The sequence below is a fragment of the Diabrotica undecimpunctata genome, chromosome 1 (genome assembly GCF_040954645.1).
Source record: "Diabrotica undecimpunctata isolate CICGRU chromosome 1, icDiaUnde3, whole genome shotgun sequence".
NCBI lineage: Eukaryota > Metazoa > Arthropoda > Insecta > Coleoptera > Chrysomelidae > Diabrotica > Diabrotica undecimpunctata.
In genome coordinates, this window is record NC_092803.1 from 103,322,817 (window position 1) to 103,346,424 (window position 23,608).

The following is a 23,608-nucleotide window of genomic DNA, read 5'->3' on the forward strand; positions in this document are numbered from 1 at the left end:
TAGAAACAAAAAAAACGTAAAGATTCCAGTTCCACCAAATGTATGGACGAAGCCGATAAGGACTTGATGCGTCGAAAAGTCTATACCATGTACGAAGAGCAACGCATACCTACACTAAGAGCTCTGAAGCAACGGCTCAATGTTGACGAAACCCAAATAAGCTGTAGCCTCACCAGCTTATGGAAAATTTTGAAAAGTATGGGCTTTTGATATCGTATAATTGATAAAAGACAAGTAATTATGGAATCTCATAGATTACAAAAATGGCGTTATGAGTATATAACTTCGATAAGAAAATTCCGTTCTGAAAATCGTCCGATAATTTACCTCGACGAGACATGGTTTGACACACATTCAACGCGACCTAAAGGATTTGCCGATTCCTCCGGTAAATGTAAGAAAAAAGCTCCGTCAAATAAAAGGAAAAGAATAACGCTTTTACATGCTGAATCAGAAAATGGTTGGGTTCCAAATGCCCTGTGGCTTTCTGCAAAGAATATTAAAGACTCCTGCGTCGACTATCATGAAGATACAACGGCAGAACTTTTTGAAGAATGATTCAAAAATAATCTTATGTCAAACATTCCTCAGAATAACGTGATAGTAATGGACAATCACAGTCGCCAACTAAGTAAGGTTCCAAACTCGAATAATACTAAATTGGAAATTCAAAATTACATGGAGACGAATGATATGTATTTTGAAAAATGTTACACCAAACAAGAGCTTTTAGAAGTTTTAAAGGCATTTTCTATATAAATTTTTTAAAAGTATATGTTTGTGATACATTGGCAGAGGAAATGGGACATATAGTGCTGCGGCTTCCACCCTATTATTGTATGTTTAATCCCATAGAACATATGTTGCACGAATTGTAGTAGTGTTGTAGAGTTAATAAGAAAATGTGTCAATGATATTCTTCCAAGTAGTTGGAGAAATTCAGTCCGACACGTAATAAGTAAAGAAAATTCATATGTTCATGTAGATCATAATATAATTGAACCGATCATAATTAATTTAGATGAGGATAGCGATAGCGAAACAAGAACTATGTGTGGAGTGATACTTTCATCAAATCTACAAATGTTACGATTAAAAAAAAGCGGTTCTTTTCAGAACCACAAATTATTATTGTTTGTTTTTCTATAATCTTAGCAATTAAAATAGATTTAATTGATTTTAAAACTCATTGAAAACATTAATTTCGGGTATATAATTCTTAAAGTAATATATTTTACATCCGTTTTTTGTTTTTGTCGTCGTAATTATTGTAAATTTTGTAGATCCTTTGCTTTATTATAGGAGTACCGTCTAGTCAGTGTTAATTGTCAAAAGACCAACTCTGTCTACCTCGTTTACTTATCGCTCCGGACCAGTGTTAACAATGGGCCAAGTCAGATAAATTTAATAATATTTACGACCGCACTAATTGAAGTCAACCATTTTCTGCTAAACAAACTTTACTTAAAATTATTAATGTAAGTCATATAATTTAATACAAATTATCTTTATTATGTATGTGCTATGTAACGGTGCTATCCTATATACTGTTGTGAATTTATTAATTGTTATGTCTTTAATTTATAATGTCTTTATCAAAAGGTTCTTATCTAAATTTATTAAAAAGCACAATAACTGATATTAATTTATTTATCACTAAATATACATAATTTATTAGTAGGCGAGCGTAACAACAATATCGCGAGCGCGAATCTTCTTTATTCACTGTTTTCAAAATAAAAGTTCCCTCATATTTATACGAAAACAGCTGCTCTAGAACTGCATGGATGTTGACCTCAATTGACCTGGTTTCGCCTCGAATGGACAGGCCTAATTCCGGAAGATTCGAATGGAACCAGTTTTTTATTACTTGGGGTTTATGGTCGAAAGGTCTCGTATAATCTAAAACATATTAGTGAATAAAAACATGTTTACAGGTTAAAACTATGACTCATATTTTTACGTAACAATACGTATATTATATATATATATATATATATATATATATATATATATATATATATATATATATATATAATAGGCCATTAAATCAACGTGAATTACGGCGATACTCTGTAATTTTCGGGTTCTAATTACCCTTCACTTCACTTTTGACTTGTGCCGTTGGTTGCTTTTTATTTTTTAGGGGTGAAAACTATCCCTATTATAAAAACTCGTATAATTGTAAATTAAAGCGGGTAATTGATTCAAATCATCTTTTAATGAAATTAATATCAATTAACATTACCCAACGTAATTTAAGATTTTAGTTATAATATAATTAGAACTAGATTAGTTATAATTAAAACAGTGTCATTTAATACTTTGTCTCCACTGATTTGCATGGAAATTTTGATTTAGGTTATACTTACCCTCCACTTCAAAATTTGACTTGTGCCGTTGGTTGCTTTTTATTTTTTAGGGGAGAAACTACCCATATTCGAAAAATTTCCTTATAAAAACCACCCCTTGCGAAGAAATTTGAATAGTTGAAGTTTTTTTTATTGAAACTATAAATACAATAATTTTTTTAATCAAAGTGTTATGAATGTATTTTATTTCAAGTTAAAAAACAACCCTTATTAGTTTGTAAAGATGAGTGAAAGTATGTCTGTGCCTTAATAGCACATTGTGTTTCTTACAATGCTCCAATATACGCGTTCTGATATCTCCAAAAAAATGTGATTTCACGTTGAAATATTCGATTTGAAATTTGACAAATAAGAACCTACTTTTCATGAACTACAACTCTGCTTCTACTGGGTCTGAAAACTTCATATGTACACCATTATCTTTATTTTTTTATAAGTTACATTTTTGTTAGGAATATTTTTTTCGATAAATACTTACTTTTTGAGTTATTTGTGAAAAACCGTTTGAAAACGTGTTTTTTATTTTGAAAACTGAACATTTTCACTCACAAATAACTCAAAAAGTATTGACTTAGTGAAAAAGCTCTAGAATAAAAGTCACTTAGAATTAGTCAATTTATCCATTTCCGGACTTATTTTAAACGTACGTTTTTTCACCGCTCTAGTAAAAGCAACCTTGAGCTTACGTTCAAAAGTGAAGTAGAGGACAAGAGGAACCTAAATCAAAATTTTCAAGCAAATCCGTCCTGGGGAAGAAAATTAAACTCCAAAACGGTTATTTACTGAACAACCTTGAATAGATACAAGAACTGAATAATTTGCAAAAATTTTTTTATTTTAGTCAACAACGAAATAAAATTTTGAGATAATTTTTATTGTTAAAAAGTAGTTTAAGGTGATGCGGAAGTTAACTGGGTCAGATAAGGATTAAAATCTCATATTTATTTGTTTATTTTTGTGATTTTGCACATATGCATGAGTACGTTTTTTAATCTGACAGACAGAACAAATAAAAATATTTTTATTAAAGATAATCATTATCATCAATTTAATTCTCTGGTATGTTTTTTTACTTTTCCGAGTAGGGCATTATGTCGAAATAGTAAACAAACCTTGTTCTTTTTATTAAACGTTGAGAATAAAAATTTTTTTTCTGCCTAAAATCAAGGCCACTAATTGTTTTAATAAATTTCAACGGTCAAAAACGTCAAAATATTAACGAAGCAGCTGTCATTTAATAAGCGAAACAAATTTCCTTGCACACTGCTCTGTAGAATATACAAGGACTTGATTATTAATATGGAAAAAGATATCACCTTTAAAAAATTAGTAAAGGAGAGAAAAATTATATCGGGAGTGCATCATTTATGATTCATTTATCATCATTGTTATTATCTGTTTTTTAACCCTATGCGAAGTTGGTTTTCCCTAATTCCATTTCCCCATAAATTTCTCTCTTGGATCATATCAATATTAACCCCCTTTACCGACATGTCCTGCCTAAGCGTTTCCCCACAGATTTTCTTTGGCCTTTCTCCTCTACTCCTCCGAGGAACTTGCAGACCAGCATTCGTCTTAAGTGATTAACGTCTTGACGTTGAACATATATGAATCATCTTAACCAATGCTCTCTCATTTTCTCTCACATGCATTCGTTGTTCCTATTTCTATTTAACAACTCGACATTCATTCATCATAGTTCGTCTTATTGCAGTTTTATATAATTTTCCTTTCAATTTCATTGGAATCTTCCTGTCACACAAAACACCACTCGCTTGCTTCCACCATCGCACCCTAATTCTACTGCATGCATCTCCGTCTATTTCCCCATTACTCTGTAATACAGATCTTAGGTCCCTTAGTTTTATTTGTAGTAACTTCGTTTTTGTCCTAGTTTTAAACCTTGTCTCAAGGTTTGAGACAAGGTTTAAAACTAGGACAAACTCAAGAACTTGTCTCCACTGTTCCAGTTTTTGTTCTAAATCTCTTTCAGTATTTTCTGCTAACACTACATCATCAGCATACATTTAGCACCAGGGAATGATACCTTGCATAAAACCAAACTGATTACAGGGTATTTCGGTTTCTTCACGTATCCGTTTATCAATTACTATCTCCCATATTTTTATGGTATGATGAACCCTGCATTACTCTTGGTAATTTTTTTACTCTTGGCAACACGATAAAGTGTTTTGGGGTAGAGCTGTACCCAGGGTAGTATTACTATTATATTTATACAGCAGTCCGAAAATAGTATTTCGGTTATTAATTTGTTTTGTTGATGTAGTTAGTGTTTTAAATTCGCTTTGACTTACAGTTTTAACATGAATAATAAACCTCACAGACCATTAACCCAAAAAGAAGAACTGGGGGCAATAATTGAGAATCTCTCAGATTTCGACCCCGACGATCAAAATGATAGTTCTCAGGTCGACATAATAATAGACAATTATAGATCGGGGCCTGACGAAGGTTCCGATGATGATAGTAGTTCGGAGCCTGATGAAGATTTCGACGATGATGATATACCGGAGAATAACGAAGATTCTAATGATGATAATGTTCCGGAGAATGACGAAGATTCCAACGATGATGATAATATGCAGCAGCAAAGAAGTCGGACTGGCTCCAAAGTTTTAACTAGTCTTGAAATTCCGTGCGAAACTTTATCAGCTACAAATAACGAAAACGACATTGAATATGTGCAAATGGAGGAAGTGTCTACCAAACTACGTGGAAAATGGCTTCAAATTCCATTTTTTCGCGTTGTTACTCATTAAGCTGGCTTTGCATTTCTTACAAATTTCATCAGGTTTGACGATAGGGGCACTAGAAGGGAGCGTCGTAAACCAGATCGTTTTGCGCCAATGCGACATATTTTTCAGTTATTTCCAAATGTACCAAACTTTACACGCCTACAGAGTTCTGGACGTTAGATGAGTAACTTATTGAGTTTTCGAGGACGATATCCGTTCAAAATGTATATCAAAACCTGATAAATACGGAATTAAAATGTTAGCATTATGCGATGCAAAAACTTTTTATCTTTTGAATGCCGAAGTGTATATCGGTAAAACTTCAACATCGATAGGTATCCCTGTAGCTGAATACTACACGCTGAGTCTAACAAAACCAATCCATGGGACAAGTCGTAACCTTACAATAGATAATTGGTTCACCTCAATCAGAACTGCAAAAAAGCTGTGTGATGATCATTCCCTTACATTAGTTGGAACCATGAAGAAAAATAAAGCCGAACTCCCAGTAACGGTTATCGAAAAAAGTAACAAAAACAAAAATTCAGCTAGGTTTGCTTATAGTAAAAAATTAACACTGCTTTCGTATTGCCCTCCAAAAGCTAAGCAAAAAATTTTTTGTCATGTTGTCCATCGTGCATACTGAATGAGGCAAACCAGATTCTCCAGTGCTTCCCGAAATAATTGATTTTTATAATGGAATTAATACCCCACAGAAGCTCAAGACGCTGGCCTCTTAGAATGTTCTACAATTTATTAGACTTCGTTGGAATTAATTCAATAGTTCTATGTAAAAGTAGTAATGCCACAGAAAAAGGAATTAATACCTAACAAAAGGTCATTCTTAAAAAACCTTAGTGTAGACCTAGTGACTCCCTTGATGAGAGAACGCCTCGGAATCCAAACTTTCTCAAAAGAACCCAGAGCTGTTATAGAAAAAATTTTGCATATCGAGCCTGAAGTACCTAATGTACACCAAAGGTAATCTTGTTCCGGGAGATGCACTTTTTGCACACGCAAACAAGACAGAAAATCGAGGATAGCGTGCAAGAAGTGCACTGATGTATGACCATCAGTCAAAAGTGTGCCCAGATTGCATTAAGTAAAACTTATAATGAATAAATATGTTTAAAATGTGAAACCATTATAAACAACAATTTTGTGCTTGTCTAAATATATTTGATTTTTTGCAAACGTGTGTTTTATATTTAGGTACATCTGTACCCCCGGTAGTAAAAAAGGCAATGGGTAGTAATGCAGGGTTAAATAGTTTTATGGCCCTGTAGTTTGTTCATTTTTGTGCATCATCAAATAGAATTTGCTTAATGTATCCGCTTAGCATCATATATCTTGGTTTTTCTCTGCTCATATATGAAATTGCTAACATCAAATTTTACAGTCATGATTAGATATGATGGAATTTTTGTGGTATTTATAAAATCCAATAACATGCTGTCATTATTTTCCATTCGAGTCTTACCTGTAGAATTCATAATGTAATAATTTTTTCTGTTCTTTTTATGTAAAGACGTTTACTTTTCATGTGTTTTTAGAGTATTTAAATTATAATAGAATATTATATTTCTTAATTATTTCTTGGTTCTTACTCATTAATTATTAATTTTTAATTCTCATGAAAAATTATTATAAATAACTGGTTATAAAATATTTATTGTAAAAAGGTCATGACTATTAATTTAACAAATGTCACGCTAGTATTAATATATTTCTATTTTATTTCAGTTGCGAAGGATGCAAAGGATTTTTTAAAAGGACAGTGCGAAAAGATTTATCATATGCGTGCAGGGAAGAAAAAAATTGTATCATCGACAAACGACAAAGAAACAGGTATGTACAGAAAACTAACATAATTATCGAGATTTTTTACGGTATCCCAAAACCTTAGCATGCATCCTTCTTTCGATGTATGTCGAGTACACACAATGAGTACATCTTCATGAATTTCAGTCATGTAAGTATAGATGAATTAATCACACATGTAATCTCTGGTGAAATCTGATCTATTTTTTTAAGAGTTTGTACCGTAGAACCCAATATTTAAAGAAATTCTACGTCAGAAATTACTCCCTACTGCTGTAAGAAAGTACAAGGATTGTCCTCTTTTTACTAGGATTGTTTAATGAAAAAAAGTTCGACCTCGGTATGTTTTGGTATGAAAATTGAATTTCCCTGTGAAATGAATGAATGAATGAAGATATTTTTTAAACATTGTTAGTTAGAGACAAAATGACATCCATGATAGAAAATCGATTCAAAAATAATATGCGTGTTGTTATATATTTTTGAGCACGAAAGATTTTTAGTCAATGGACATTTATACGAGAAGTAAAGCTATGTATGGTGAATGCAATAATTATTCTCATGTGGAAGTGGTTGAATGAAAAGAAGCAATGAAGGATTTGGCCTATCCTGGACCTGCACGTGTTGCTGCATCAGATGACAAAGTGGAACAGCTGGAAACTACGTTACAAGCAAATAGGCGTATGAAAGTTAAAAAACTTTTTGAGACATGAGAGTATCAAAAGGAGGACTTTGTATTCTATAATTCACAAAGTTACTACTCATTGGAGAAGAAGATTGCTAACTGATAAATAGAAGAATTTTCGTTCGGCTACATTTGGTACTTCTGACAAAAATATGATGCTTTTTTATACCAAATTGTCATTATTGATGAGCATTGCATATTCAGCAGGAGAAATCGTGTTTTTCTACTGAGAAAAATAATGATCACAACAGTTTGAAACCATTTGTATATTATTTTGATTTATAAAATAAATAAAGCTTGTATTGATAACGTTTACTTTAAAATTGTCTTTTTATTTATTGTTATTGATCATTATAGGTGTCAGTATTGCCGATATCAAAAATGTCTGGCGATGGGAATGAAACGAGAGGCTGTGCAGGAAGAAAGACAGAGGACAAAAGACAGAGATACCTCCGAGGTGGAATCCACTTCAAATATTCAAACAGAGATGCCCATAGAAAGGCTTCTAGAAGCTGAACGAAGGGTTGAGTGCAATGATCCACCTGTTCCACTTGAGGTAAGGAAATTTGTATGGATAGACAGATAGAAGTAATTGAGTTCTTTATATAATATAGCATATCAAACCGCTTATAATACCTTTAAAAGATAACTCAAACATTGACATAATAAGCTTATAAAACTAGATTAATCCTAGTTGGTTTAGAAATATGGCTTTTTCTTTATGTGTCGTCCATGTTATGTCCATCGAAGGTTGCTGATATGCGGAACAATGTAAGGAACAATATATTTCTCTGTTTTATGCCACTTTTATTATGTTTGCAGCTTCTGGTATTTGGAAACATTCTCTTAAGTTTCTCAGCCAGGATTTTTTCTTTTGTCCAAACCTCTTCTACTTCCAGTCTTGCCTTCCACTATCAGCTGTAGCTGACTTTACTTATCAACACATGGCCCGGATATGACGCTCGTTGTAACAGTTTTTAACAATTCAATTTCTTTACCCATTCGTCTCAATACATCTGTATTGATCACGTCTCTCCAAGATATTCTCAGTATACGTCGATACAGTCGCATTTCTAAAGCCTTTAACGTTTTGATAGTTGTTACTTTTAACGTCCATCCTTCTACTCCATAAAGTAGCGTAAAGAGTACGTAACCTTTTGTGGCGCGCCATCGGATGTTAACGCTTAGCTTGCGGTGGTTTAAGAGCTTTCTAATTTTTATGAATCTAGATCTTGCTAATTATCATAAATTTAGTTTCCTTTCTGTTGATCTTAAGTTCAAATTGGTTGCCTGTAGTATTTGTTACAATATTGTTACAAATAAAGAAATATCTTTAAAATGAAACTATTCATAGAGAGGTTAACCTTCTTTAAAAAACAAAAACAAATTAATATCAAAAATAATAAAACGAGCTGTCATAGGTCAACATTAAATTGAAAACAAAACAACTAAAATGACAGCTAACCACGCCCTAAGACATATTTTTCATTATTACAAATTCTTTAATTTTAATAAAAGCAATTATTTTTATTACAAAACGTCTATTTTTACTTTGAAATTTAAACACAAAGAAGTTACCTTGATTGCACTAAATTGCATTTTAAAAATTTCTGGGGTTACCTTCTCTGCCACACGGTCAAATCCATCTCCAAACTGTGAAAGATGCTCTGAGACGCCTTCTTAGGACAAATACAAACTTGATTTTGAAAGTTTGGAACACAAACTTTGGACTGGGCTTCTTAAACAACAGGAACAGGTAGAATTAGACTGCAACTATACATTGAACTTTACAATTAACTGCCACTACACACTAGATTTCCATGAAAAAGGGCGAAGAACTAGAAAAAAACACAGAGACTAAACGCTGGAAGCAGTTGTCTCTGACAACGCCTCAGCGAGAGTGAGAAAATTCTTAAAAATCCTTTGCTTAACTTGGTATAAACAAAAGACTAAACTGGAATATTTATTTAAAACGCAGTATCGAGTGGCTTAATGATCAAAGAATACCGAGGAAATAACCATCTATGAAATAATAAACAAACTCTAAAATGAGGAATGAAAATACTTAACTTGTACAATAGGAAACAAAAATACATGGAAATTATTCTTCGGTGTTTTAATACATATACGAGGGGATCTCAATATATACCAGAGATAATAATAACATCTTTATCAACATCTGTTTTGCCTTGCAATTCTGAGAAGCCACAGATTAAAGCAAAATCTGAATTTGGTTTCGAAAATTAGTTAACGGATTTTAATATCAGACGTCGCTATTTGCGTCTATACGAAGCCATGTTAGAGTTGCTTCCTAAGACAGAAAAGATTTATTTTTACGTTCAGAACGACTGTGAATAACTGTCTCTGAAGAGCCCTATTAGGGCGAAATACGTATAAGCGGATACACAGACGCACTGTACGTGAAATCAGATCTTATCTGTCTTTTCCTCTTTATATACCAGAGACTTTAGAAATGCTACAACATTACATTCATGTTGTCATTAAAAACTTTCAAAAAATCAACTGGTATTTTATCGAATCCTGTTGCTTTCCCATCTTTCGTGTGATTTATAGCTTTTATCACCTCACTTTTCAATATCTTTGGTGCATTCAGTCCTCTAGTCCTCGTTACCTGACTAATCTGTTAAAAAAAATGTATGTAAATTTCCCATGTCTGTAACTGTTCTTCTTTGTCTATAATCAGTTTGTTCTCGTCTTCTAATATTCCCAGTTGTCTTTTCTTGTAAGTATCTTTTATGGTTCTGCTGAAAATTATATCTAGTTCTTTATATCGTTCGGGATTATTTTTATTTTCCCTCCTTCTGCCCAAAAGATGTAATAGTTCATCTGTGATCCACTCATTCTTCTTCTTCTGTTCGGAGTACGCAATTACTTCTTTCGCACCGTTGCATATATGGTGTCTTTTAAGTTGATCCAATCTCTTTCAGGTAGTGGCTGTTTGAGCTACATTATTATTAATGCTTTTTGTAAGCTTTACTTTTATTTCGGGATTTCTGGGTTAATCAATATTTAATATTTTCTTATTCTGTTTCTCAATTAGGGTTTTTAATCGTAATCGTTGAAATATTTTTATAAAATCTATTTGATTTCTAACGATTTCTGCTTCGCTCCTTCTCTTTCGCCCCGGTTTCTCCTATGGCGACTTCCAAGTGTACAACCTCCCAACCCATACTGGCCAACTACGATGTTTATCTCTTGTTTCTTTAAGTTTTTTTTACGATCTCGTCTAATTGTTGGTAAAACTCAATCGGTGCCCTCAGCTGTGGGAGCATAAACATGAGTTATATTTAAATCTAAAGGATGCACACTTGATTTGGATCAATATTTAGCGTTCTGCATATGGAATAATTTTTTTTATATGTTTTCTGATTTTATTATTCACTAGAACCGCTACTTCATGTTTATGATTGACATCACGATTATGATTCCAAGCTTTTTGTCACTTTCCATTTCGATGTTTTTGTCTCCATAAAGAATTACACTGATATTTTGTATGTTGTCATACCATCAGCCTTAATAATCATAGGTAATTTAAAATTGTCATATTTTTTAATGTTCTGAAACTGTTTCTTGTGACATGTCTAAGTTAAATGTTGTGTTTAAAAGTAATTGTATAACCGCCACAGTTATTAACGGGGTTACGTCATTTCACAAAATTGAAAAATTAAAAAATTGACACACTTGGCCGCGGTGTTATAGGCAACAGCAATTCTTTGGCTGAAAAGATATGAGGTTGGATCTTTGTCCTATGGAACTTCAAATTCTGATTATTCTAAGTATTCTACATTATTAATATGTGCTATAAACGTTTGTATGTGGGAGATTCTTCGTGTATTGTGCATACATGCACAATATATGTGTGTTGTGTATGTTGTATATGATTGAAGGCTAGTGTCTAGGAGTTTCTTAATCCGCTATTGTTGGTAGATTCTTTTTGTTGACTTTTTCTTTCAGTATTGGCAACCTGCTACATTCTGCTGATAGGTTTGCTACACATTTTATTTATTTAATTTTTCTCTTTTTCATGTCTGTTTCTTTTATGATTACTGATTCATCTTTTCATTGTAGTCTGTGTTCATTGTTCTAGGCATGTTTTTATATCTGTGGTCTGTCTTAAGTCCCTGATGGGACTCTTTCCGTGTTATCGAGCCCTAGGTGGCTTGATACGCCGGAGTATCTCTCCCAAAAATTTTCGTACACATCTGGACGTTGAGAGTAGTAAAGCTTGCTGCATGGTCTTGTAGAGATGTTCATTCAGACCTAGCTTTTTTATGTTTTCTATTGTCATTTCTTCAGAATGACTCCAGTAGTAGAGAGAATAATAGGTATTGTCTGGGTACTTTCCATCCTCCACTGTCTTCGTATTTGAATTTCCAGATCCCTGTACATTGTGTTCTGTTTAACACGAAGATTATTGTTGTTGGGTATCGCCACATCAATTAGTGTTGTTTGTCTCTTAAGTTTATTAACTAGTATGATTTCTGGTCTATTATGTGCCACTGTTTGGTCTGTTAGCACAGTGCGGTCCCAGTATAGCTTATAGTTGTCATTCTCAAGTATACTTTCAGGAACGTATTGATAATATGGGAGATGGTTTGTTTGGAGAAGTCCCAGTTTGATGACCATCTCTTAATGAAGGATCTTTCCTACTGAGTCGTTCCTTATATTCAGTTGCGGCAAATGCCTGGCAGCCCCCGGTAAGATGCTGGATGGTTTCGAGAGCTTGACATCCATATCGGCAGTTGTCATTTTGGACCTGAGGGTGTTTAACGATATATTTCAGGTAATTTTTGGTTGGTATAACCTGATCCTGAATGGCGAGTAATGAACCTTCTGTTTCAGGGAACATCTTTCCTGATGTTAGCCAATAGGTCGACGCTATATTGTCGACATGGTGTTGACTGACCTCATTGGGATGTCGCCCGTGCAAAAGTTTACCGATCCAGGTGCGCATTTTTTCGTCCTTAGTAAGATGGTTTATGCGCATTTCTCGTTCTCTCAGTTTGATTGGTGTTGTATCATCTACTGCACAAATCGCGCGATGTAGAGTAGATGTCTCAGCCTGCACCTAAAAATAAGTTCTTAAATTAGTAATGTTTTTCTAGTTGCTCACTTCTATCCATAAATCCTCGTCCTACTAAATACCGCGGTAATGTCGTTATTTCTACTGCACTACGAGGATGGTGTTTTTGTGCCTTTGTGAGGTGTGTTCGTAATTTTCTCTGAAGATTTTTTATATCCGTTTTTGTCCGCTTAACAATACCAAATAAGTAGCTAAGCGCGAAACGTCATAGGTGTTTAGTGCCTTAAACAAATTTTTACTATTTTACTTTTATTTTTACTACTATTTGCCTTTCGTATAAACTCAGTAGTTACCTCAGTTTTCATTTGCTTATGGTCAATCTTCCGCACTTGCTTTATTCCGAAGTATTTATACATATTATTTTCACGCATGGCCTCAATATTTTTAAATCATCCATATACAATAGATGATTAAGCTTTGCCACAATAGTAGTGTTATTTTTGATGCTACAACCTGTGTCAATTGAGTTCAGTAGCTTTTTTTATATATTTAAAGAGAAGAAGGAAAATCTGCATACAGACACCTGTGACTCACACAGGTAGTGTTGGGTTCCTAATACCCTAACGAAGCTGTGCCAGGGCGAGATGCCCAAGGAATTTAGACCTTTGACACCTCGTCCCTGTCACCACTCCGAGACGGTCGGCGTCTAACTAAAAATCTCTCCTCTGCCACACCAGACATCAGGATGGAAGGGCCGGTTAAGGCATCTCTCCTGATGCCCTGCTATCGCCCGATTCCCATTCTTTCTCCGACACATTCATTGAGGAAACTACACCCACACGAACCACCAAGGACTTTCAACCCCCTGCCTTAGCGAGGCTGCCATTTCTCTCGCGTCGTCTGTCTCTCATTTATTCTTATTTCGGCCTGCGACAGTCCGAACCCCACCAAGTGCTACTCGCTTGTTTTAGAATTCTGTTGCGAGTTCCCTCTCCTCTCGTTCTTTTGAAGAGAGCAGCTCCCTGATAAATTTTTAGATCCGTGTCCACCACCACTCATCCCTCATCATTTTCTCCACCATTTCTCTCACGGAATCAAACATTCTGCAGTTACACTCTCTTACAAACTTCTCTCTTTCATCCGCCCAACGCTCACACTCCAACATCGTGTATGTCACAGTATCCAAACAGCCACAGTAAAGGCACTGATCGGACTGAGCCCTCCTGAACCTGAAAAGGTAGCTGCGGAAGCAGCCATGGCCTGTGAGCATTTGCGTTAGATAATAATCCAGCTGCCTATGCCCACAGTCCACCCAGCTTCGAAGGTTCGGGATTAGTGACTTCGTCCACTCCGCCACATCACGTGTTGCCTCCCACTCCTGTTGCCATTGACCAATTGAAAGTAATCTCTCGGCCAGTCTTATCTCATTCATTTCTCGCTCTCCAATGTTCCGCCCCCTACCACTGTGAATCCTTGCCCTTTTACCTGCCAGCACATGTAAAGGAACACAGCCGGTGATAACCCCCAAAGCGGCAGCTGATACAGTTCTGTAGGCACATGCTACCCGCAGCAAACTAGTTCTGTCCACCTGTACCATGAGCCTCTGGTAAGTTGGTATTTCTACTGCCTCACTCCAAACTGGGGCCGCGTAGAGGACGATAGGCCCCGATTGATTGTAATATTTTCAGTTTCGATATTGTTTTTTGACCAGGTGGTGAATTTTTGTCTTCCAACCTGACAGTATATGTTTTAAAAAGGTTACTATGTTATCATCGACTTTATATATTTTTAATACACCTATAAGCCATTCATGCGACACTGAATCAAATGCTTTCTTGTAGTCGATGAGAGCAGTAAAGAGATTCATTTTTTTGCTATATGCTTGGTTAGAAATGAGTCGATTATAAGTTGTTCTTTGCAGCCCATGGAACCCTTAGCGCACCCTTTCTGTTTTCTTTAGAGCACAGTGTTGGTAGATACGCCGGGCTACACAGGATGTGACCAATTTATACATAGTTGGAAGAAATTGGGCGAAACTTTGTTGGATCTTGGGTGTTATTTTGATCTTTTGGTATTAAATAAGTTGTTCCCTGGGTTAGGAAAGATGGTATTTCCTGTGGATTAGAAATACTGTGATCAATTAACGCTGATAAGCACTTATGAATACTCCAGAACTTCTTAAGTCAAAAGTTGTGAATGCCGTCTGGTCCAGGAGATTTCCAGTTATGAAGCTCTTTGATAATATTTGAAACTTCTTCAGTAGTGAAGGGTTAGTAGGGAGCAGTAACGTACTGTTGACAGTTGTGCGCCGTATCTTCGATCCATCCAGCATTGGTGTAAGAGGCTGATGTGGAAAGGTGATTTTCCCAAACAAAACTCATGTATTTCTTCTTGGCTTGGGGCCTTCTCGGCATTCTCAAAACGCGTTTTGTCGGATTTTCGTTTGTTACTAATTGTGTATCTCCTTTTTTAATGTATTCAGGCACTGTTGTGCTGTGTTGTTTTCTGGATTATATTGTGAGTGTCTTGCGGTGGTTAGCAGTATTTCTTCAGCTCTTCTGATTACTTTTCTACTTTTTGTTCCTCGAACATATTCCTTGATTTGACCAATGTCCCTACGTATTGCTTTAATTTTAATTAGCAGACGTTTTTCCCAAGGTGCAACTCTGTTATCTGTCCTTCCGATATTAGTACCCCGTCGTGTTCTGATTTTAATGCCCATAACATTAGCAATTGCTGTTGCTGCACAATAAATGAGAATATTATGTAAATATTCTAATGTATGAGCTTCCACGATATAATTGGGTAGGACTTCATTGTTCATAATTTGTAACAGCGCACCTAGTTTCTTACAAAAGTTTATTTTTGGTAGCTGTGGTCTGCTAAGTGGGTTTGTCCCATTAAACTCGTTTGAGTGTTTGACCCGTTGTTGTCTTGCTGCGTATTAACAGGTTGAATTTCTTGTATGAGAGGCTCAGGAATCTGCTCATTAGGGATTTCATTATGGACTTGATCCACAACTAGCTCTTGGTTATGAATCTCCCGTTCGACTTCGCTTTTTAGGGTATCGCGTCTAGTCTCTAGGATAAGATTATTTCTTATAATTACCCGGTATTGATCTGCTATTCGCTGTTCAGAGACTTGAATCTCTGGGTACTCCCTGCAAAATTCCGATCGTTTCTCGACCTAGCGCAGCACCTTAAGCGTGGAGCTCTTGTTGTTGTTTGGCTCCCTTGTGGTTGTTGTTGTTGGACTGTAGATGATTGTATGACAGGGGCCCGCCTTCTCAACACCATGCCACCGACGTCCCGCATGCTGTCACGTCCAGCGCCGGCTCCAGACGTGCCCTGGCGATCCTATTTATACTATACCTCTGCCAGGTGTCAACTCTGACAATCCGAACAAGGCAACTTATAGATATCTGTGGTTTTATAAAGAGTTTGAGTCTTATCTTTTACTTTTAAAAACAGTTGTCTGTTTTCTAATATTTAACAATTTTGATATTAATAAATTTTTTGAATAATCTAATCACAGAAGGGGTTAAATGATAGTTAACGGTATTTTACTTTAACGAATTAATACTCAATTGGTTGTACTGCTCCGACATCAGTGGGACCGCCAAAAAGGTCCGAGTTAAATATCAATTTCTTATGTTTTGGGTATCCATTATTTTCAAAGATGTTTAATAGCAAGTTCAAGTTTCTGTTCAGTAATTACTGTATTAAACTTTTGATAAGTAGGATGATTTGAAAAATACTTTAAATATCTTCCAAATTCTGTGGGCTTTTGATACCAAGCTAATCATTATTTTGTTTTGTTCAAGATGATTTTTAACGCTATAATACCATTCAAGTAAATTAATTAAATTTATTTCTTTTATAGACTGCAGTAACAAGTATTTGCCAGGCCACCAATAAGCAGTTGCTGCAGTTAGTCGAGTGGGCTAAACTGATTCCTCATTTTACCTCACTTCCGGTTTCTGATCAAGTGTTACTACTTCGAGCAGGATGGAACGAACTCCTTATAGCCTCTTTTTCGCACAGATCTGTTCAAGCACAAGAAGGTATTGTACTAGCGACAGGGCTAACCGTAAACAAGTAAGTATTTTTTTTAAATATATTAAACTAAAACCAGTAACAATTAAAAAAATGTAATTAAAAATAAGTAACATGTACACGAGCTCCTTCCCAACTCAATTGACCCAAGGTCCAATTGTAAATAGCTAAAATAATAGTACTTCGTGAACTTTGTTCATTCTTACTTGTGTAACACCAACTAACACGAACACGAGTGGTACCTATTAAATCAGTAAAACTAATAACTACATCAAATAAAGTCAAACAGGAGGAACGATAGACACAGAATCGGTTTGAAGTTTACCATTTGGTAACATCACCTCTATTCTTTATGACCTCCATAATTATTTGAAGCACAGTTAGTGAGTCGAGTGATGTAATACGACGATTATTTACCAACTATATAAAATTACTATAATTACACGATCCATCAATCCTACGCCGCTACAACCCAATTCGAGCTCTGGTCTCCATCATCAAATCTCTCCATCCGTTATGGTCAGTAGCTATTCTCTTCCACGATCGACTGTCAAGGGGATTTCTAGCGTCCTCGTTCACATCATCCTCCCATCGCTTTCTCGGTCTTCCAATATGTCTCTTCCCTTGCATTCTTGCATTTAACAGTTTTTTTGGAAGCCTGTTTTCTTCCATCCTAAATACATGGCCTGCCCATTGAAGACACTGTAGGCGAACATACTGAGATAAACGTGGTTCTTTATATATATATATATATATATATATATATATATATATATATATATATATATATATATATATATATTGATATGATTAGTGTTTAAAGAAAATAATTTATAAATTATATACTAGATAATATTAGATATAAAAAAGTATTTGGTTATTTTAAGAAGTTATATACTAGAGAATTTAATAAAAATTATTTATGTGAGGGCATTTTTAAGAAATTAGCATATAATAATTGTAAAAAGTTGTATTTTATTGTTGTAAATATATTTAAGTGAGCCATGTGACTAGGCAACCAACTATACATGTGAATATACATACTCTCGAAGTGACAGATAGAAATTAAGAATTATTACGAATAAAAAGTGGGGTTATAATAATAATGTTAGTTTAAAATGTTTAACTTATATATATTTACTGATTTAAGTGTTTATTCTGATCTGAAAAGCCTAAATGTCAACAAAATTATTAATAGAAAAGTATGGAATTCTCTAGATCACCGGAGATGGCCTTGTTTGCGAAATGGTTTGTTCCAGAAAATTCAGACATGTATTTAATAGAACAAATGGAACATGATTTCTTACCAGATGGTTCTGGAACATCCAAAAAGATATAAATACCCGGTGATTTGGATTCAAAAAGTCAGTCAGTCAGTCAGAAAGTTTAAGTCAAGCAGTCAGAAAGTTTAAGTCAAGTCAGTCAGAAAGTTTAGTAAGAAATATGAAAGTTAGTTGAAGTCAGTCAATCAGTTACAAATAGTCCAATTGTTTAATATAGTGAGTTAAATGAAGATTAAAAATTATGCATATATTTTAATGCACATTTATAATTATACACAAATAATTATTGAAGATTATAAAAGTATATTAGAAGAATATTGGATGGATATTGGAAGGAATTAAAATTATATTATGATTGGAGATTAGTATAAATCAACTTATAATAATTGGATATTGGTATATTGAAAAGAAGAATAAATATAAATGCTGTTTGCTGGTTTGCTTGGTGGTTTATAAATGCTGGTGAAGAAAAATATATCTTAAATTGGTAGAAGCTGATAATTGGAAAAAGTAATTTCACAAAAACAAGGATAACCGAAGTACGAAGACATTCAGTGGTGATTAGAATCTATATAGTGGAAAACAGTTCATTTAGGCATTCAGTGAAAGAAAGGTACAAAATTTTGTTAATATAATTTAGTTAGTGTCATAACAATTTCAATTTTGAAGATAGTTTGTTTAAATTTTACATTGTCTATAGAATTTAATTAGTTTTATAAGAATATCAATTTAAAGATAGTTTATTTTAAATTTACATTGGCTAGATTAGATATATATATATATATATATATATATATATATATATATATATATATATATATGTGTTTCATAATAGTTATAATAAAGATAATTTAAAAAAGTACTTACAAACTAATTCTTTGAGAACCGCGATAAAAACCCTATATTATTAAAAAATACTCATTGCTCATCATTCAAACAAACAATACATCATAACAATATATATATATATATATATATATATATATATATATATATATATATATATATATATATATAACAATATATATATATATATATATATATATATATATATATATATTATATATATTGACTATTCAAATGTTAGGTAATTACTAGTTTAATGGGAATAAGCCACAATTGAAGTTTAAAATAAGTTTATTGACGTTTCAATTTCCACTTTCGGAAATCATCATCAAAATAAAAACATTAACAATATTATAGGGACATAGGGATATCCTGTGGGAGTTTTTATCAGTTCGTCTAGGCGCGGCCACCTGCGAATGGGGGATACTTTCTGGGTATTTTTAGAATTGATTAATTGAGATTGAAGTAAGAGAGACTCAGAGGGTAGCAGGGTTACCTGCTGTGAAACAAAAACTGACACCTGGCAGTAGATATAGTATAAATAGGATCGCCAGGGCACGTCTGGAGCCGGCGCTGGACGTGACAGCATGCGGGACGTTCGGTGACAGGGTGTTGAGGAGGCGGGCCCCTGTCATACAATCATCTACAGTCCAACAACAACAACCACAAGGGAGCCAAACAACAACAAGAGCTCCACGCTTAAGGTGCTGCGCTAGGTCCAGAAACGATCGGAACTTTACAGGGGGTACCCAGAGATTCAAGTATCTGAACAGCGAATAGCAGATCAATACAGGGGTAATTATAAGAAATAATTTTATCCAGATACTAGACGCGATACCATTACAAGAGAAGTCGAACGGGAGATTCATAACCAATAGCTAGTTGTGGATCAAGTCCATAATGAAATCCCTAATGAGCAGATTCCTGAGCCTCTCATACAAGAAATTCAACCTGTTAATACGCAGCAGGACAACAACGAGTTGCACGAGAGTCTGGTAAGAGAAATGGCATATGCCGTACAAGAGTTTAATGGGACAAACCCACTTAGCAGACCACAGCTACCAAACATAAACTCTTGTAAGAAACTAGGTGCGCTGTTATATATATTGTGTAAATACATATATATATATATATATATATATATATATATATATATATATGTATATATATATATATATATATATATATGTATATATATATGTATATATATATATATTATATATGTGTATATATATATATATATATATATATATATATATATATATATATATATATATATTGTATATTTCATAATTTTATCTCATTCGCCACCTGTTGTTCTCATTTATAGGGCCTAGTATTCGTCTCAGTACCTCTATTTCAAATATGTCTATGCGGTTTACAGATTTTTGAGTCAACACCCAAGTTTCACATCCATAGCTCACTATCGGTAGGATTATGGTTTTGTAGATTCGTATCTTAGTTCTTTTACATCCGTCACCTGATTTAAATATCGGGCTCATACCAAAGTATGCCTTATCAGCTAGGATGATTCTCCTGCTAAGCTCTGCATCCTGAATGTTGTCCGTTGTGATGTTGACTTCTAAATAGATAGAGCTATCTACTTTTTCCAAGTTGTCAACTGTCAGGTTGGGTCGTGTTGCTCTCTCCGATCGAATTTGTACTAGGATTTTAGTCTTTTTTCCTTTATAGACGGACAATATATATATATATATATATATATATATATATATATATATATATATATATATATATATATATATATATATTCTCACCTGTTGCTTTGGTTCTGCTCATGATATTATGTCATCTGCATATACTGAAAGTTGGACTGATTTATTGATAAGTGTGTTGTTTCGTTGTTGCTGTTTTTGTATAATTACACGATGTATGTCGTTAAATTGTTAAATTATTTTCGATATTTTTATACGATTAGAGCATTAAATTTTGTTGAGTCAGTTACATGTTCTTGCACTCCACTAATCTCAAAATAGTTGGTAATTGTAGCTTGATCTCCACTTCAAAGAAATATCTATAAGGTATATCACTATAAGTTATCATTTACCATTGAAGAAATAAAGTACGCCATTAAAAGTATTAAAAAATGCCAAATTTATGACAATTAGTAAGAATCCAATCCAAGCCTAAACTCCCAAATATAATTAAGAAACAAGTTCGAAAGAGACCAGCATTATACATTATGTCGGCACTCATCTAAATAGCCAAATGGGATCACTCAACAGAGATTAAACAACGAATGAATAACTGCATTTGTTAGGATAGGGACCCATTTTCGGGAACCGAGGTATAACTAAATGCTGTCTACTGACATGCTACATATTCACAGTTCTGTTCTACGGAATGAAGACATGGACATTAACTGTGGCTAGTGATGGGTTGTTTACGAACTTTGGGTCTTTAAACTGAACCGAAAGACCTGATTCTCTAAATTATTACGACCTCGTGTCTTTTAAGGTACTATTCCCGTCTAGAATGCTAAAAAAAGACACATTTTTAAGGGTTTTTTTTTGTATCTTATTTATTTTATATGGTAATTAAACTTTTTTTATATTACACAACTTTTGAAGATTACAAATTGTTTTTCTTTTGTTTTTTATTGTTCCTGTGTTTTAAAGATTGCACCAAACATTTTTCGTCCAAAAATTACTGCTCCATGGCGGACAGTTAATCTCTGGAACAGCAAATCTGAAACATAAAATTCGAGTAGGGTTTTAAAAAAGTAGTACCGTTACGTGATAGTTTATTGGAAAAATTGAAAATTCTTAAAAAAAAACACAAAATGGCGGACATTGGATACAATTGGAGTTTTTATTATTTTTATTTTATAAATTTTTTATAGCGTTTTATAAATTTTATTATTATATTTTTGGTCAAATTGTGGTAAACTATCATAGAGAAAACCAAAACAAACAAAATGTATAAAGGTTTATTAAAAACAATACAATTGTTCTCAAATTGAATTTTTTTTCGGAGTTTTTATTATTTTTATTTTATAAATTTTTTATAGCGTTTTATAAATTTTATTATTATATTTTTGGTCAAATTGTGGTAAACTATCATAGAGAAAACCAAAACAAACAAAATGTATAAAGGTTTATTAAAATCGACCTACTATAAGATATATAGATATACACTACCGAGCATAAAATTAGGGTCACCCCGTAATTTGAATTTATTTTAGAAATTATTATTCTGTTTTAAGTATTTTCGATTGTAACATAGTTTACTAATGGATTTCTTGAAAAAAAAAATTGTTGTCGTTGTTGTTTCGACAAACGTTTGAGATAAAAAGGGCCCCTTAGCCTAATTTCTAAAAACCGTTATCAGCACAGTTTTTGTTTCTATGGTTTTAACGTCAATTGTAAATTGTTTGTGTATTGTTATCACTGTCAGTGTATTGCAATGAGCATAAATTCTGTTGTGGCGGCAAGAATTGTGGCGGCGTTAGAAGATGGCTACGGTCAGCGCGAAACTGCGAGAAACGTTGGTGTACGTCTCTCGAGTGTGCAACGAGTATGGCAACGGTACGAAGAGACTGGTCTGCTTACTCGAAGACCTGGTTCAGGTCGAGGCAGGATTACAACAGCTAGAGATGACCACTTTGTCGTTTCTAGTGCTTTGAGAAACCGAACGATCACGGCTGTTTCTCTTCGAAATCATCTGCAAGAAGTGAGAAAAGTAAACATAAGTGAATGGACAGTTAGGAGACGACTTCATGCTGCTGGTATATCTTCTCGAACTAGAGTAACTGGACCGCCGCTTTCCCGTGAACACCGAATTGCCAGATTGAATTTTGCACGAGAACACTTGGCTTGGACAATGCAGGATTGGAGTCGTGTATTGTTTTCCGATGAATCAAGATTCTGTCTTACGGGCTCAGACAAACGTGTAAGAGTGTGGCGACGTCAAGGCGAGAGATATGCTCAAGCATGTATTGCCAAGCGTCTTCCATTTGGTGGAGGGTCAGTTATGGCATGGGGAGGCATATCGTTTGATGCTTGCACGGAGTTAGTCTTTATCGAGAATGGGACATTGACAGCGCATAGGTACCTGACACAGATTCTGGAATCCAGAATCCGAATAACCATGTTTTACCGTTTATGGTTATTCTTGGAGACGACGCAACATTTATGCATAATAATGCACGGCCCCACACTGTTAGGATAGTTACTGAGTATCTTGACGAGGTTCAAATCACACGATTTGTTTGGCCTGTCGCAGTCCAAATATCAATCCCATAGAACATGTTTGGGATGAGATGAAGAGACGTTTACGGAGTCATGTGCCGGCCCCCAGAAATTCGAGAGAGCTTCGCGACATCTTGGTGCAAGAATGGAATAATCTTCCGCAAAATGTGATCCAAAATCTGATCCAAAGCATGCCTCGTCGTTTGCAAGCTGTTATCACTGGCAGAGGAGGGAATACTCGCTACTGAAGTTCTTAAAATTTCTTTTTTTTTTTCAACAAAAAGCATCAAATTAAAATTGTCCGTTTTCAATATTTAGTATATCAAAGAAAAATTCCTCATTTCCATTATTTTTAATAAACTGTAAACGACAAAAACGTTGTTTTCTTTAAGCAATCCGTTAGTAAACTATGTTACAACCAAAAATAGTTAAAACAGAATAATAATTTCTAAAATAAATTCAAATTACGGGGTGACCCTAATTTTATGCTCGGTAGTGTATTATAGATCCGGAGATTAACTACTGTCCGCAGTAACTA

At 34.2% G+C, this 23,608-nt stretch overlaps 1 protein-coding gene across 2 annotated transcripts in view; it reads left to right on the forward strand.

The window, feature by feature from the left end:
* The window catches only part of usp (retinoid X receptor ultraspiracle), a 205,518-nt gene that overhangs the window by 166,619 nt on the left and 15,291 nt on the right, over positions 1-23,608 (forward strand). For both annotated transcript variants that reach the window (XM_072545652.1, XM_072545646.1), the window contains 3 exons: positions 6,872-6,976; positions 7,992-8,190; positions 16,561-16,775. In XM_072545652.1, the coding sequence (XP_072401753.1) occupies positions 6,872-6,976; positions 7,992-8,190; positions 16,561-16,775 (519 nt within the window). The remainder of the gene's footprint in view (positions 1-6,871; positions 6,977-7,991; positions 8,191-16,560; positions 16,776-23,608) is intronic.